General features: G+C 38.1%; 1 protein-coding gene across 8 annotated transcripts in view; it reads left to right on the forward strand.

Annotated features, from left to right (window-relative positions):
* Window positions 1-14662, forward strand: part of ASH1L (ASH1 like histone lysine methyltransferase) — a 208003-nt gene that overhangs the window by 165078 nt on the left and 28263 nt on the right. For all 8 annotated transcript variants that reach the window (XM_027530939.1, XM_027530921.1, XM_027530906.1 and 5 more), the window contains 2 exons: window positions 2353-2559; window positions 2685-2831. In XM_027530939.1, the coding sequence (XP_027386740.1) occupies window positions 2353-2559; window positions 2685-2831 (354 nt within the window). The remainder of the gene's footprint in view (window positions 1-2352; window positions 2560-2684; window positions 2832-14662) is intronic.

Below are 14662 nucleotides of genomic sequence, written 5' to 3' on the forward strand. Positions count from 1 at the left end.
TTATGAGGGCTTCTCTGGTGGCCCAGTGGTAAAGAATCCACCTGTCAATTCAGGAGCTACAGGAGAGGCGAGTTTGATCCCTTAGTTAGGTAGATCCCCTGAAAAAGGAAATGGCAACCCATTCTAGTGTTCTTGCCTGGAGAATCCCAGGGACAGGGGAGCCTGGTGGGCTGCCATCTATGGGGTCGCACAGAGTCGGACATGATTAAAGCAACTTAGCAGCAGCAGCCAGTATTCTTGCCTGGAAAATCCCGTGGACAGAGGAGCCTGATGGGCTATGGGGTTGCAAAAGAGTCAGACAGGACTGAGAGATTAAACAACAATCCCATTACAAGGTTCCCACCTTCATCAGCTAATAAAACCTATTTACCTCCCAAAGCCCCTACTTCCAAATAGCATCACACTGAAGGCTAGGGCTTCAACTGAATTTTAAGGGGACATATTCAGCCCAAAACATGGGCTAAATAGAGAAATAGGAAGCAACATCATCTAGAGTCTTATGTACTCAGGTTTAAATCCTCTTACTGCTATGAGACCTAAGGAAAGTTCTTTAACCTCTCTAATAAAAATAATACTAGTAGAAGGGGGAAACTAAGTTGGTAGACATTAGGGTATAGAAGATATATTAATACACATGATGATTGAGTCAGTGATGCTAATGAGAGATAGTAAGGCTGTTGTCAGAGATAGGAAGTGTGAGTTCTCAGTGAAATTGAGATTTCAAAGTGAAAATGTCTAATTGAGACAAAGGATTCTATCTCTATTAACCTAAGCAGATACGTAGCAAAGGAGAATTAATGAACTTCCCAGCAGTGTTCCTTGTTCTAGATAGCTTTCCTAGACAGATAGCTGCTTCTCCAATTTTGATCTCTAGTCAGCTGTCCTGTGGGCTGAGGGAATCAGTGTTTTTGCTTTAATGTGCCAGCTGGGAAATTCTACCTTACCTACATAACTGTAAATCTTCATCTTGTCATTGTACATACATAAAATTGTACATAGTAGTAGTAGTAGCTTGGTGATTTAGGTAGTTGATGTTTTATGCAGACTATTTTCACTCTCAAGTATTTTATGTATGTGCTTTTATGTATCATTGTAATCCATAAGCTCATCCTTTTTAGATTGATGTCACAGCTTGCCATTCTTCTGTTGTTCATTATTCAAGTTACTTTTAATATTTTGCTATTAAAAATTATACTACTATGAAACTGTGTAACTTCCTTTTTTTAATCCTTAGATTATATTCTCAAAAGGAGAAATAACTGTATAAATTATAAGAACATACATATATATGTATACATACATATATGTAATTTTTACTGTATACTTTCTAATAACTTTCATAAAATACTGAGTTAATTTTTGGTATCACCACTAATACATATTTATTTCCCCTTAGTTCTACCTCCTTTAGTTACTGACATCTAACTTTATTTCTAGTGCTTTCGTATTTCATCAGTTTACTATTTGAGAGAATCATATGTCCTTAAAGTTGTTTAAATGTGCATTTCTTTAGATGCTAACATTTCTGTGCTTTTTTGTATGATATTTTATTTATTGTCTATGAAATTAATATAGCTGCCTCATTGCTTATTTCCTTTCTTTCCTTCAATAGTTCAGGAAGTTGTTGTTGTTTAATTGCTTAGTTGTGTCTGACTCTTTTGTGATCCCGTGGACTATAGGCCACCAGGCTCCTCTGTCCATGGGATTTTTCCGGTAAGAATACTGGAGTGGGTTTCCTTTTCCTTCTCCAGGGGTTGGGTCCTTCCCAACCCAGGGATGGAACCAGAGTCTCCTGAATTGGCAGGATTCTTTACCACTGAGCCACCATGGAAGCCCTCGTATATTCTTAGTATAGAAATAAATATGTTAGTGTTTCCCCAGGATGCTGAGTGGACAATTAACTTATTAATTTACAAGAAGCATCAGTGTTTGCAACTTGACTTGGATATTTTCAGTATTATTAACTTTTGAATTTAGACATTATTACCTTGTTAATAACTTTATTAACCAACCTAACCCTATTAAAATAAAAATTAATTATATGCATTTTTTTGGCTGCACTGGGTCTTAGTTGCAGCATATGGGATCTTTTAGTTGCAGCACATAGCATCTTAGTTGCAGGATGTGGAATCTTTAGTTGCACCATGAGAAAACTCATTTGCAGCATGTGGGATCTAGTTCCCTGACCAGGGATCAATCCCAGGCCCCCTTCATTGGGAGTGCAGAGGGTTAGTCTCTAGACCAGTAGAGAAGTCCCTTTGAATTCATTTTTTAAATTCCTATTTTAAAAAATGGGTTCGTATAGATGATATGTAGTGTTAATTGACATGTAATTATTCCTTTTCTTTCTAGAATGATCTTTGCTGAGTGTTCCCCCAACACTTGCCCCTGTGGTGAGCAGTGCTGTAACCAGAGGATACAGCGGCATGAGTGGGTGCAATGTCTAGAACGATTTCGAGCTGAAGAAAAAGGTTGGGGAATCAGAACCAAAGAACCCCTAAAAGCTGGGCAGTTCATCATTGAATACCTAGGAGAGGTTGTCAGCGAGCAGGAGTTCAGGTACAGTGGTAAATCATACTCCAGGAAAATGGCAGAGGTACCAGATTAGAATGGAAAATGAAATATTTGAAGTTTACTTTCGACTTAATCATTAACTGGGTTTTAATCATTTCTCTCCTCTTTAGGAACAGGATGATTGAGCAGTATCATAATCATAGTGACCACTATTGTCTGAACTTGGATAGTGGGATGGTGATTGACAGTTACCGTATGGGAAATGAGGCCCGATTCATCAATCACAGCTGTGACCCAAATTGTGAAATGCAGAAATGGTAAGAAAACAGGGGAAGATGAACCCAGCAGAGCAGAAAGCATTGAGGACATCCTGAGATGTATCTTAATAATCAGCTTATACAAAGCAGCTCAGGCAATTCTCTGTTATGACAGATCCTCCCAGGTAGAGAGTAAGCTCGTACTGTTTCTTCACACTTCAACCTATCTATTCCCAGAAGAATGTAATATTTATTTATGTGTGTATGTGAGACATATATGATAATACCTACTATTTATTGACTGCTTACTATGTACCAAGCACTGCTACATGGTTCTTATATCCATACATTTAGCATGTTTATCACATCCTCACTGGATTTGTTACAATGATAAGTAAAGATAAGTGAGATAGATTAGAATCTAACTTAGAATGAAAAAAATACATCTAAAAAATAATCTCACCTTTTGACATGGCCCATACAGAGTGTGTTGTTGTTGTTTAGTTGCCAGGTTGTGTCCAACTCCTTTGCATCCCGATGGACTGTAGCCCGCCAGGCTCCTCTGTCCATGGTATTTAAAAAATAAAATTTAAAAAAAAAAGAATAATTCAGAAAAGATAACACGATAGGGGAGGATTCTAAGAAAATGAGAGAGTTGGAAGCAATAAGAATCTATCTCCCTTTAGACAACTGCACTAGCAGAATCTGTCTGATAAAACTGTTTGGAACTCTGGAGTCTGTTGAAGGCTTGTAACGTCCAGGAGATGTTTCAGGTGATCAGTTGTGATTTGTTTCAGTCAATTTGAACTCTTAACTCAGTAGAGCTACTCATCCCTACCTCCAGCCACATGGCAGGCAGCTGTGCAAGTACTCCTGGAATAGCTTGCATACAGCTTGCATGTGCTAGGGCGGATAAAAGGGGCCCCTTTCTCCAAATACTGAATATCTGTACTCTGATTGCTGATTCTGATCACAGAGGTGCACACGAAGCAGGCAGCCACTGTTGTACCTCCCATTGTTGCCAGTCCCTCTCCCTCCAGCTGTAGCGACTTTCAGGAGATTTTAAGGTACCCTCTTTTGCCCACCTTCATTTTTCATTTTTCGTCTTTTAGGACAGAAATTAAAGACTTAAGACATGTCAAAACAACTACATATGTTGGGAAATATAGTCAGTGACTACACATATCCAAGGGAAGGATCAGAAAAGACATAAGACACTAGGTTTACACTTGAGGCTGATCCTTGAAACAGGAAATTAATAATAACAAAAAACAGCGAATAGGAAAGGGGAGAATCTAATTCCCGAGCTAGCGCATTACTCGATTCAGATGTCCAGTGTTCAGAAAAATCACAAGGAATATAAAGACATTAGAAAATGTGGCCCATTCAGAGGAAAAAAAAAATAATTCAAAAAAATAATTCAGAATAGTAATTCAGTAGAATCTGTCCCTAAAATGGGCTAATGGCAGACACATAAGACAAAACTTTTAAACAATTGCCCTGATGATGCTCAAAGAACTAAAGGAAATTGTCATGAGAAAGTCTTTCATGGGAAAGTCATGAAACTGATGTGAAAAAAATGAAAGTATCAATAAAGAGATAGAAAACCTAAAAAGAAACCAGAAAGGAATTCTGGAACTGAAGAAGTACAATAATTGAAATGAAAAATTTACTAGATGGATTCAGAGGCAGGTTTGGACAGGCAAGAGAAAGAATCAGTGAACTCAAAGATGAGGTGAAGTGAAAATCACTCAGTCATGTCCAGATCTTTGCGATCCCATGGACTATGCAGTCCATGAAATTCTCTAGGCCAGAATACTGGAGAGGGTAGCTGTTCCCTTCTCCAGGGATCTTCCCAACCCAGGGATCGAACCCAGGTCTTCCACACTGCAGGCAAATTCTTTACTCACTGAGCCACCAGGGAAGCCCAAGAATAGCCTATCCTTTCTCCAGTGGATCTTTCCAACCCAGGAATTGAACTGAGGTCTCCTGGATTGTAGGCGGATTCCTTACCAGCTGAGCTACCAGAGCAGCCCATAGGACAGTATAAATTATCAAGCCTGAGGAAAAAGATAAAGATTGAAGAAGAGAGAGCTGTAAGCGGCCTTTGGGGTACCATCGAGTAGAACAACCATATGTATTGTAGATGTCCCGGAGGGAGAAAACAGAAGCAAGAGAAAATATTTGAAGAAATAATGGTTGAAAACTTACCAAATTTCATGAATGATGTGAATATAAATACCCAGGGTGCTTAACGAACTCCAAGTAAGATGAACTCAAAATGAGACACATACCAAGACATGTTAAAATCAAACTTTCAAAATTTAAAGAGCAGGTCTTGGAATCAGCCCAAGACAAACAAATCATTACATACAGTGACATTTTGGAGGCCAGAAGACAGTGGGCCCATATATGTAGTGTGCTAAAAGAACATGTCAACCAGGATTCCTATATGTAGCAAAGCTATCCTTCAGAAATGAGGAGGAAATAAAAACATTCCCAAATATACAAAAGATGAGGGACTTTTTGAGTGCTAGAACTACCCTGCAGAAATACTCAATGGTCTCCTCCAAGGTGAACTTATAGGACACCAGATAGTACTTCCATGCTATATGGAGAAATAAAGATCTTAATAAAGGTAAATACATGGGCAATTATAAAAGGTAGAATTAATTTGACAGTGTTTTGTAGCTGTACTTTTTTTTCTACACAGTTTAGGAAACTAACGCACTTAGTGGAATTGTTAGTTAATTTTTTTGTGCACATAATATAAAAAGAGGTAATTTTGTGACATCTGGAAGGGGTAGAAATGGCTATAAAGGAGTAGTGTTTTTTTATGTTATTCAAATTAAGCTACTATAAATTAGTTTTATAACTTAAGAATGTTCAGTTTAATCCTCATGGTAACCACAAATGCAATACCTACAGACATGTACAAAAAGAAATTCAGGACGAATGTAAACATTTCACTCCAGAAGATTAACCAAACACACTAGAAAGCAGGAATTCAGGCAAGGAGGGACAGAAACCTCTAGGGCATATAGAAAATAAATTGTTCAGTGAGTAATTCCTTATCAGTAATTAATTTAAAGGTAAATGGATTAAACTCTCAAAAAGAGAATGGGATTCAGCATCATTTATGATTAAAAAAACTCTACAAAGTGGGTAAAAGAATGTATCTCAACATAATAAAAGGTGAATGTGACAACCAACAGGTGAAAAATTGAAAGCTTTTCCTCTAGAATCAAGAATAAAACCAAAATAAGGATGTCCACTCCTACCACTTCTATTCGACATAATTACTCCAAGTTTTACCCAGATGAGGTAGCTGCTACTGAGGCTGCTAAGTCACTTCAGTCGTGTCCAACTCTGTGCAACCCCATAGATGGCAGCCTACCAGGCTCCGCCATCCCTGGGATTCTCCAGGCAAGAACACTGGAGTGGGTTGACATTTCCTTCTCCAATGCAGGAAAGTGAGGTCGCTCAGTCGTGTCCGACTCTTCACGACCCCATGGACTGCAGCCTACCAGGCTCCTCCGTCCATGGGATTGTCCAGGCAAGAGTACTGGAGTGGGATGAGGTAGGCAAAAAAAAAATTAAGTAAAAGGCATCTCATTGAAAAGGAACAAGTAAAACTGTCTCTTATTTGCAAATAGTATTACATATAGAAAAATACTATATATATATTATATGTATAATATAGAAATATAGAAAATTACATATAGAAAAAATATTGTTTGCAAATAGTATTACATGTAGAAAACCCTAAAAACTCCCATCAGAAAACTTTTTAGAACTGAAAATTTAGTGAAGTTTCAGGAGACAAAATATAAAAATCAGTTGTATTTTCATACATGAGTAACTATCAGAAATTAAAAACAATCCCTTTGCAATGGCATCAGAAAGAATAAAAGACCTAGGAATAAATTTAGCCAAGGAAGTAAAAGACCTGTACACTGATAACTGTAAGCTACTGATGAGAGCTTACAGGAGACATAAATAAATGAAAAGATACTCTGTGCTCATGGATTTCAAGAGTTATTACTGTTTAAATGTCTGTACTACCCAAAGCATCCTACAAATTCAGTACAATAAAAATAAAATTCCAATGGCACTTTTCTCAGAAGTAGAATAATCCTAAAACTTAGGTGGAACCACAAAAAAATTTCAAATAGTCAAAACAGTCTTGACAAAGAACAAAGTTGAAGGCATCATACGTCCTGATTTCAAACTAGATTACAAAGCTATAGTAATCAAAACAGTATGCTACTGGCAGAAAAACAGATACATAGATGAATGGAATAGAATAGAGAGCCCAGAAATAAACCCATGCATGTATGGCCGATTGATTTATGGCAGAGGAGCCAAGAATATACAATAGGGAAAGGGCAGTCTCTTCAATATAGGGTGTGGGAAAATTGGACAGCCACATACAAAAGAATGAAATGGGATCACTGTCTTTCAACATAAACAGAAATCAATTTAAAGACTTTGAGTGTAAGACCTAAAACCATGAAATTCCTAGAAGAGGATAAGCTCCTTGTCATCAGTTTTGACAATGATTTTTTGTTTGTTTTAACACCAGAAGCAGGGCATTAAAAGTAGAAATGAACAAGTGAGACTGGTAAAACTAAAATGTTTCTGTACAACAATGGAAACCATAAACAAAATGAAAAAGCAGCCTACAGAATGGGAGAAAATATTAGCAAATCTAGTAAGGTGTTAATATTCAAAATATATAAGGAAAGCATACAAGTCAATAGCAAAATAGAAAATCCAATTAAATATAGTTGGAAAATCTGAATATACTTTTAAAGCAGACATATAGATGACCAACAGATATATAAAAAAGTGCTTAATGTCACACTAACCATCAGGGAAATGCAAGTCAAAACCACAATGAGATACCACCTCACACCTATTAGAATGGCTGTTCTCAAACAGATAAGAAGTAATAAATGTTAGTAAGAATGTCAAAAAAGGTTGGGGGAAAACCCTTGTGCACTGTTGGTGGGAATTTAAATTGGTACAGCCACTATCAAAAACCATATGGAGGTTCTTCGGGAAATTAAAAATAGAAGTGCCATACAACCCAGCAATGCCATTTCTGGGTATTTATCTGAAGGAAAAGAAAAACACTAACTCAAAATGATTATCTGTATCCCATGTTCATTATGGCATTATTCATAGTAGCTGAGGCATGGAAACAACCTAAGTATTCATCAGTGGACAAAGAAAATGTGGTATGTGTCTACAATGGAATATTTAGCCACAAAAATGAGGAAATACTACCATTTGTAACAAAATGAATGGCCTTGTTTTGCTAAATGAGATAAAGAGAAAGACTAGTTCCATATGATCTCACTTGTGTAGAATCTTTTGAAAAAAAAAGCAAACTCATAGATAGAAATTGGTAGTTGCCAGAGGTAAGGGTTTGCAAGCTTGGAAAAATAGGTGAAGGTGGTCCAAATAAATAACACCTGAGGATGTAATGTACAGCCTGGTGACTATAGTTAACAATACTACATTGTATATTTGAAACTTGCTTAGAGAATGAATCTTAAAAATCTTATCAAAAGAAAATAATTTGATACTATGCATGGTGATGGATGTTAACTAGAGTCATTGTGGTGATCATTTTGCAATATATACGTATAATAAATCATTATGTTACATCTAAAACTAATATTTTATGTCAATTATGTCTTAACTTTTTTTTTTTAAGATTGGCAGAATAGATTCCCTGGTGGTCCAGTGGTTAAGAACTCACCTTGTAGTACAGGGGATGCAGGTTTGATCCCTGATCAGGGAACTAAGATCCCACATGCTGCTGGGCAACTAAGCCCACTCACTGCAACTAGTGGGCTCGCGTGCCACAACAAAAGATCCCATGTGCTACAACAAAGACCTGATGCAGCCTAATTAATTAATTCAAAAAATACATCATCCAACTGTATACTGTGTATAAGAGACTCACTGAAGATCCAAAGACACAATCAGGTTGAAAGTGAAAGGATGGAAGAAGATATTCCACGTCACTAAATAGTAGCCAAAAGAGAGTGGGAGTGGCTAAAATAGACTTTAAACCCAAAAAGGTTAAAAGAGACAAAGAAGGACATATGTTTCTTAAAAAGATTCAGCAAGAAGATATAACAGTTGTAAACATTTACACACATGATAGAACTTCAAAATATAGGAAGCAAAAACTGACAGTTGACAGGAGAGATAATTCTGCAGTAAAAATTGGGAGACTTCAGCTCCCCAGTTGATAATGAAAAGAACTACCAGAGAGGTAAGTATGGAATAGAGAACTTACATAATAAACCAACTAGATCTAAAACAAATACCAAGACCCCACCCAACAACAAACAGCATTTACATTCTTCTCAAGTGCACATGGGACATTTTGTTAGGCAGAAATTCAGTTTCAGTAGATTTTTTTTTTATTTTTTGGCCATGCCACATAGCATGTGGCATCTTAGTTCCCAGACCAAGGATTGAACCCACGCCCCTTGCATTAGCAGTACAGAGTCTTAACCACTGAACCAAAACTGGGACACTGAGACACTGATTTCTGTTTGGTTTTTTTTTTTAGGCCACACTGCATGGTTTGTGGGAGCTTAACTCCCTAGCCAGGACAATAGTTTTTATTTATTTATATTTTTGGCTATGCTGGGTCTTCATTGCTACACAAGCTTTTCTCTAGTTCTGGTGCACAGGAGCTACTGTCTAGTAGCAGGCTTCTCATTGTGGTGGCTTCTCTTCTTGTGGAACATAGGCTCAAGGGTGTGCAGGCTTCAGTAGTTGTGACATGTAGGCTCAGTAGTTGTGGCTCATGGGCTCTAGAGCACAGGCCCAGTAGTTGTGGCTCACGGGGTTAGTTGCTCCACGTCATGTAGGATCTCCGTGGATCAGAGATTAAACCCATGTCTCCTGCATTGGCAGGTGGATTCTTTACCACTGAGCTACCAGGGAAGTCCCCAGTATTTTAAAAGATAGATATTATAGAAGGTATCTTCTGTAACCGCAACAGATGAAAGTTAGAAAATCAGTAACATAAAGGAAACTGGAAAATTCATGACACTTTAGAAAGTCACGAACTTTTAAACAACCAGTTGGTCAGAGAAAAAATCACAAGGGAAATTATTAAATACTTAGAGATGAATAAAAATAGTATAAAGTACCAAAAACCTATGGAATGTAGCAGTAGCAGCACTATGGGGGAATTTTATAGCTATAAATGCTTACATTAAAAAACAAGAAAGAGCTCAAATTAAGAACCTAACTTTACAACTTAGAGTGGAAGTGTTAGTCGCTCATTTATGTCCAACTCTTTGTGACCCCATGGATGCCAGTCTCCTCTGTCCATGAAATTCTCCAGGCAAGAATACTCGAGTGGGATCCATTCCCTTCTCCAGGGGATCTTCCCAACCCAGGGATTGAACCTGGGTTCCCTGCATTACAGGCAGATTCTTTACCATCTGAGCCACCAGGAAAGCCCACTTTACAACTTAATGACCTAGAAAAAGAGCAAACTGAATCTAAAGTTAGGGCTGGAGAATCCCATAGACAGAGAAACCTGGCAGGCTACAATCTCTAGGATCACAAAGAGTTGGACACTACTGAAGCAGCTTAGCACAGGCACAACAGAAATCTAAAGTTAGCAAAAGGAAGGAAATAATAAAGATGAGAATGAGAACAGAGATAAATAAAATCTAAAATAGAAAAACAATAGAGAAAATCAGTGAAACCAAAGGTTGGTTCTTCAAAAAGATAAAATTAACAAACCTTTAGCTACAGAGATGAAGAAGAAAGAACTCAAATTACTAAACTCAGAAATGAAAGTGGGGACATTACTACCAATTCTACAGAAATGAAAAAGATTAAAAGAGAATACTATGAACAGATGTATACCAAAAAATCTGATAACCTAGTTGAGATGGACAAGTTTCTAGAACCACAAAACCTACTGTGACTAAATCATGAAGAAATAAAAAATCTGAATAAACCTGTAACTAACAAATGTATTGAATCAGTAATCAAAAATCTCCCAACAAAGAAAAGCCCTTGACTTGATGGTTTTACTGATGAATTTCTGAAGGAGATCAGCCCTGGGATTTCTTTGGAAGGAATGATGCTGAAGCTGAAACTCCAGTACTTTGGCCACCCCATGTGAAGAGTTGACTCATTGGAAAAGACTCTGATGCTGGGAGGGATTGGGGGCAGGAGGAGAAGGGGACGACAGAGGATGAGATGGCTGGATGGCATCACTGTCTTGATGGACGTGAGTCTGAGTGAACTCCAGGAGTTGGTGATGGACAGGGAGGCCTGGCATGCTGCGATTCATGGGGTTGCAAAGAGTCAGACACGACTGAGCAACTGATCTGATCTGTCAAATTAGTACCAAATCAATTTTTTCCAAAAAATTGTAGAGAAGGAAACACCTCCTAATTTATTGTATGAAGCAAGCATAACCCTGATACCAAAGCTTAGCAAAGACTCCCCAAGAAAACTACAGACCAATACCTGTTATGAACATTGATGCAAAAATCCTCAGCAAAATACTAGCAAGCAATTCACCAGCATATTAAAAGAATTGTGCACAATGACTCTGGAATTTCATCCTGGAAGGCAAGGATTGTTCAGCATAGGAAAATTGATCAGTGCGATACACTACATCAGGAAAGTAAAGGAGAAAAGAAGTCACATGGTCATCTCAGTTGATGGAGGAAAAAAGCATTTGACAAAATTCAACTCCCTTTTCATGATAAAGATACTCAACAAAATAGGAATAGAAGGACTGCCTTAACATAATAAAAGCCATATATGAAAACTCACAGCCAACGTAATACTCGGTAGTAAAAGACTGAAAGCTTTTCCTCTAAGATCAAGAACAGGACAAGGATGCCCACATTCACCGTTTTATGCAAAATAATATTGGAAGCTCAAACCAGAAAAAAAAAATAGATATAAAAGGCATCCAAATTGGAAATGAAGAATAAAAATTATCTTTGTTTGCATATTGTATGGTCTTCTGCAGTTGCATTTGTATGTACAAACTGAGCATTTTGAAAAGGAGATTACAAAAGCAGTTCCATTTGCAGTATCATGAAAAAGAATGAAGTACTTAAAATTAACTTAATGAGGTGAAAGAATTGTACAATGAAAGCTATAAAACATTGTTAAAGACATAAATGAATGGTAACACATCTCATGTTCATAGATAAGAAGATTTTATTTTATTAAAATGGCACTATTACCCAAAGTGGTCTACAGAGTCAATGTAGTTCCTATCAAAATCCCCATGACATTTTTTTTTCAGAAATAGAAAACCTATCTGAAAATTCATATGGAATCTCAAAGGACGCCCAAATAACCAAAATAATCCTTAAAAAGAGCAGAAGTGGAGGATTCACACTTCATTTGAAAACCTACAGAGTAATCAAAGCAGTATGTATGGTATAGGCATAAAGACAGGCATATAGACCCATTAAATAGAATAAAGAACCTTGAAACAAACCCCTACATATATGGTCAAGTAATCTTTTACAAGTGTGCCAAAACCGTTTAGTGAAAAAGGGATACTCTTTTCAGTAAAAGGTGCTAGGAAGACTCAGTATCCACCTGCAGAAGTATGAAGTTGGCCCCCTACCAAACACTGTACAAAAATTAATTGAAACCAATCAAGAACCTAAATGTAAGACCTAAAACAATAAAACTTGAAGAAGAAGGCATAGAACAATAGTTTCACAACACTGGACTTGGAAATATTAACTTCTATGCAGAGTACATCATGAGAAACGCTGGGCTGGAAGAAACACAAGCTGGAATCAAGATTGCCAGGAGAAATATCAATAACCTCAGATATGCAGATGACACCACCCTTATGGCAGAAAGTGAAGAGGAACTAAAAAGCCTCTTGATGAAAGTGAAAGTGGAGAGTGAAAAAGTTGGCTCAAAGCTCAACATTCAGAAAACGAAGATCATGGCATCCGGTCCCACCACTTCATGGGAAATAGATGGGGAAACAGTGGAAACCGTGTCAGACTTTATTTTTCTGGGCTCCAAAATCACTACAGATGGTGACTGCAGCCATGAAATTAAAAGATGCTTACTCCTTGGAAGGAAAGTTATGACCAACCTAGATAGCATATTGAAAAGCAGAGACATTACTTTGCCAACAAATCTGTCTGGTCAAGGCTCTGGTTTTTCCTGTGGTCATGTATGGATGTGAGAGTTGGACTGTGAAGAAGGCTGAGCACCGAAGAATTGATGCTTTTGAACTGTTGTGTTGGAGAAGACTCTTGAGAGTCCCTTGGACTGCAAGGAGATCCAACCAGTCCATTCTGAAGGAGATCAGCCCTGGGATTTCTTTGGAAGGAATGATGCTAAAGCTGAAACTCCAGTACTTTGGCCACCTCATGTGAAGAGTTGACTCATTGGAAAAGACTCTGATGCTGGGAGGGATTGGGGGCAGGAGGAGAAGGGGATGACAGAGGATGAGATGGCTGGGTGGCATCACTGACTTGATGGACGTGAGTCTTAGTGAACTCCAGGAGTTGGTGATGGACAGGGAGGCCTGGCGTGCTGCGATTCATGGGATCGCAAAGAGTCGGATGTGACTGAGCGACTGACCTGATCTGATGCTGCTGCTGCTAAGTCACTTCAGTCGTATCCGACTCTGTTGGACCCCAGAGACAGCAGCCCACCTGGCTCCGCCTTCCCCGGGACTCTCCAGGCAAGAACTCTGGAGTGGGTTGCCATTTCCTTCTCCAATGCATGAAAGCGAAAAGTAAAAGTGAAGTCTCTCAGTCGTGTCCGACTCCCAGCAACCCCATGGACCACAGCCCACCAGGCTCCTCTGTCCATGGGATTTTCCAGGCAAGAGTACTGGAGTGGGGTGCCATTGCCTGTACACGGAATCAAAAGGCTGCCTATACACAGAATCAAAAGGCTGCCCACAGAATGGCAGAAAATATTTGCAAGTCATATATCTGATAAGGTATTAGTATCAAGAATATATAGAGAACCCCTGAAACTCAACAACAAAAAAACCAACCCAATTCAGAATGGACAGAGAACTTTAATTAATATTTTAATATATTTCTATAAAGAAAATATGCAGATGGCCAATAAACAAAAAGATACTCAAAATGACTGATCATTAAGGATATGCAACTCAAAACCATAAGATACTACCTCACACCCTCAGAATGGCTACTGTGGAAATAACAGAAAACAATAAGTATTGACAAGGATGTTAAGAAATAGGAACCCTTGAACTCTATTGGAAATATAAAAATGATATATCCACAGTGGAAAAGGGTAGGGATGTTCCTCAACAAATTAAAAATAAAATTACTGTATAATCCTGCAGTCCAGCTTCTGAGTGTTTATCCAAAAGAATTGAAAGGAGGTTCTCAAAGAGATATCTGCACCCCCATATTTTAGTAATATTATTCATAGTAGCTAAAATTTGGAAGAACCCAGGTGTCCATAATGAATGAAGGAATAAGGAAAATCTGGTTTTTACATACAATAAAATTCAGCCTTTAAAAAAAAAAAATTCAGCCTTTAAAAAAAAGAAAGTTTTGCAATATACTACAACATGAAAAGACCTTGAGGACATTAGTCAGTTCATTTCAGTTCAGTTGCTCAGTCATGTCCGACTCTTTGCGACCCCATGAATCGCAGCACACCAGGCCTCCCTGTCCATCACCAACTCCCGGAGTTCACTCAAACTCATGTCCATAGAGTCGGTGATGCCATCCAGCCATTTCATCCTCTGTCGTCCCCTTCTCCTCCTGCCCCCAATCCCTCCCAGCATCAGAGTCTTTTCCAATGAGTCAACTCTTCACGTGAGGTGGCCAAAGTACTGGAGTTTCAGCTTT

This window comes from Bos indicus x Bos taurus, chromosome 3, assembly GCF_003369695.1.
Source record: "Bos indicus x Bos taurus breed Angus x Brahman F1 hybrid chromosome 3, Bos_hybrid_MaternalHap_v2.0, whole genome shotgun sequence".
In the NCBI taxonomy this organism is placed as follows: domain Eukaryota; kingdom Metazoa; phylum Chordata; class Mammalia; order Artiodactyla; family Bovidae; genus Bos; species Bos indicus x Bos taurus.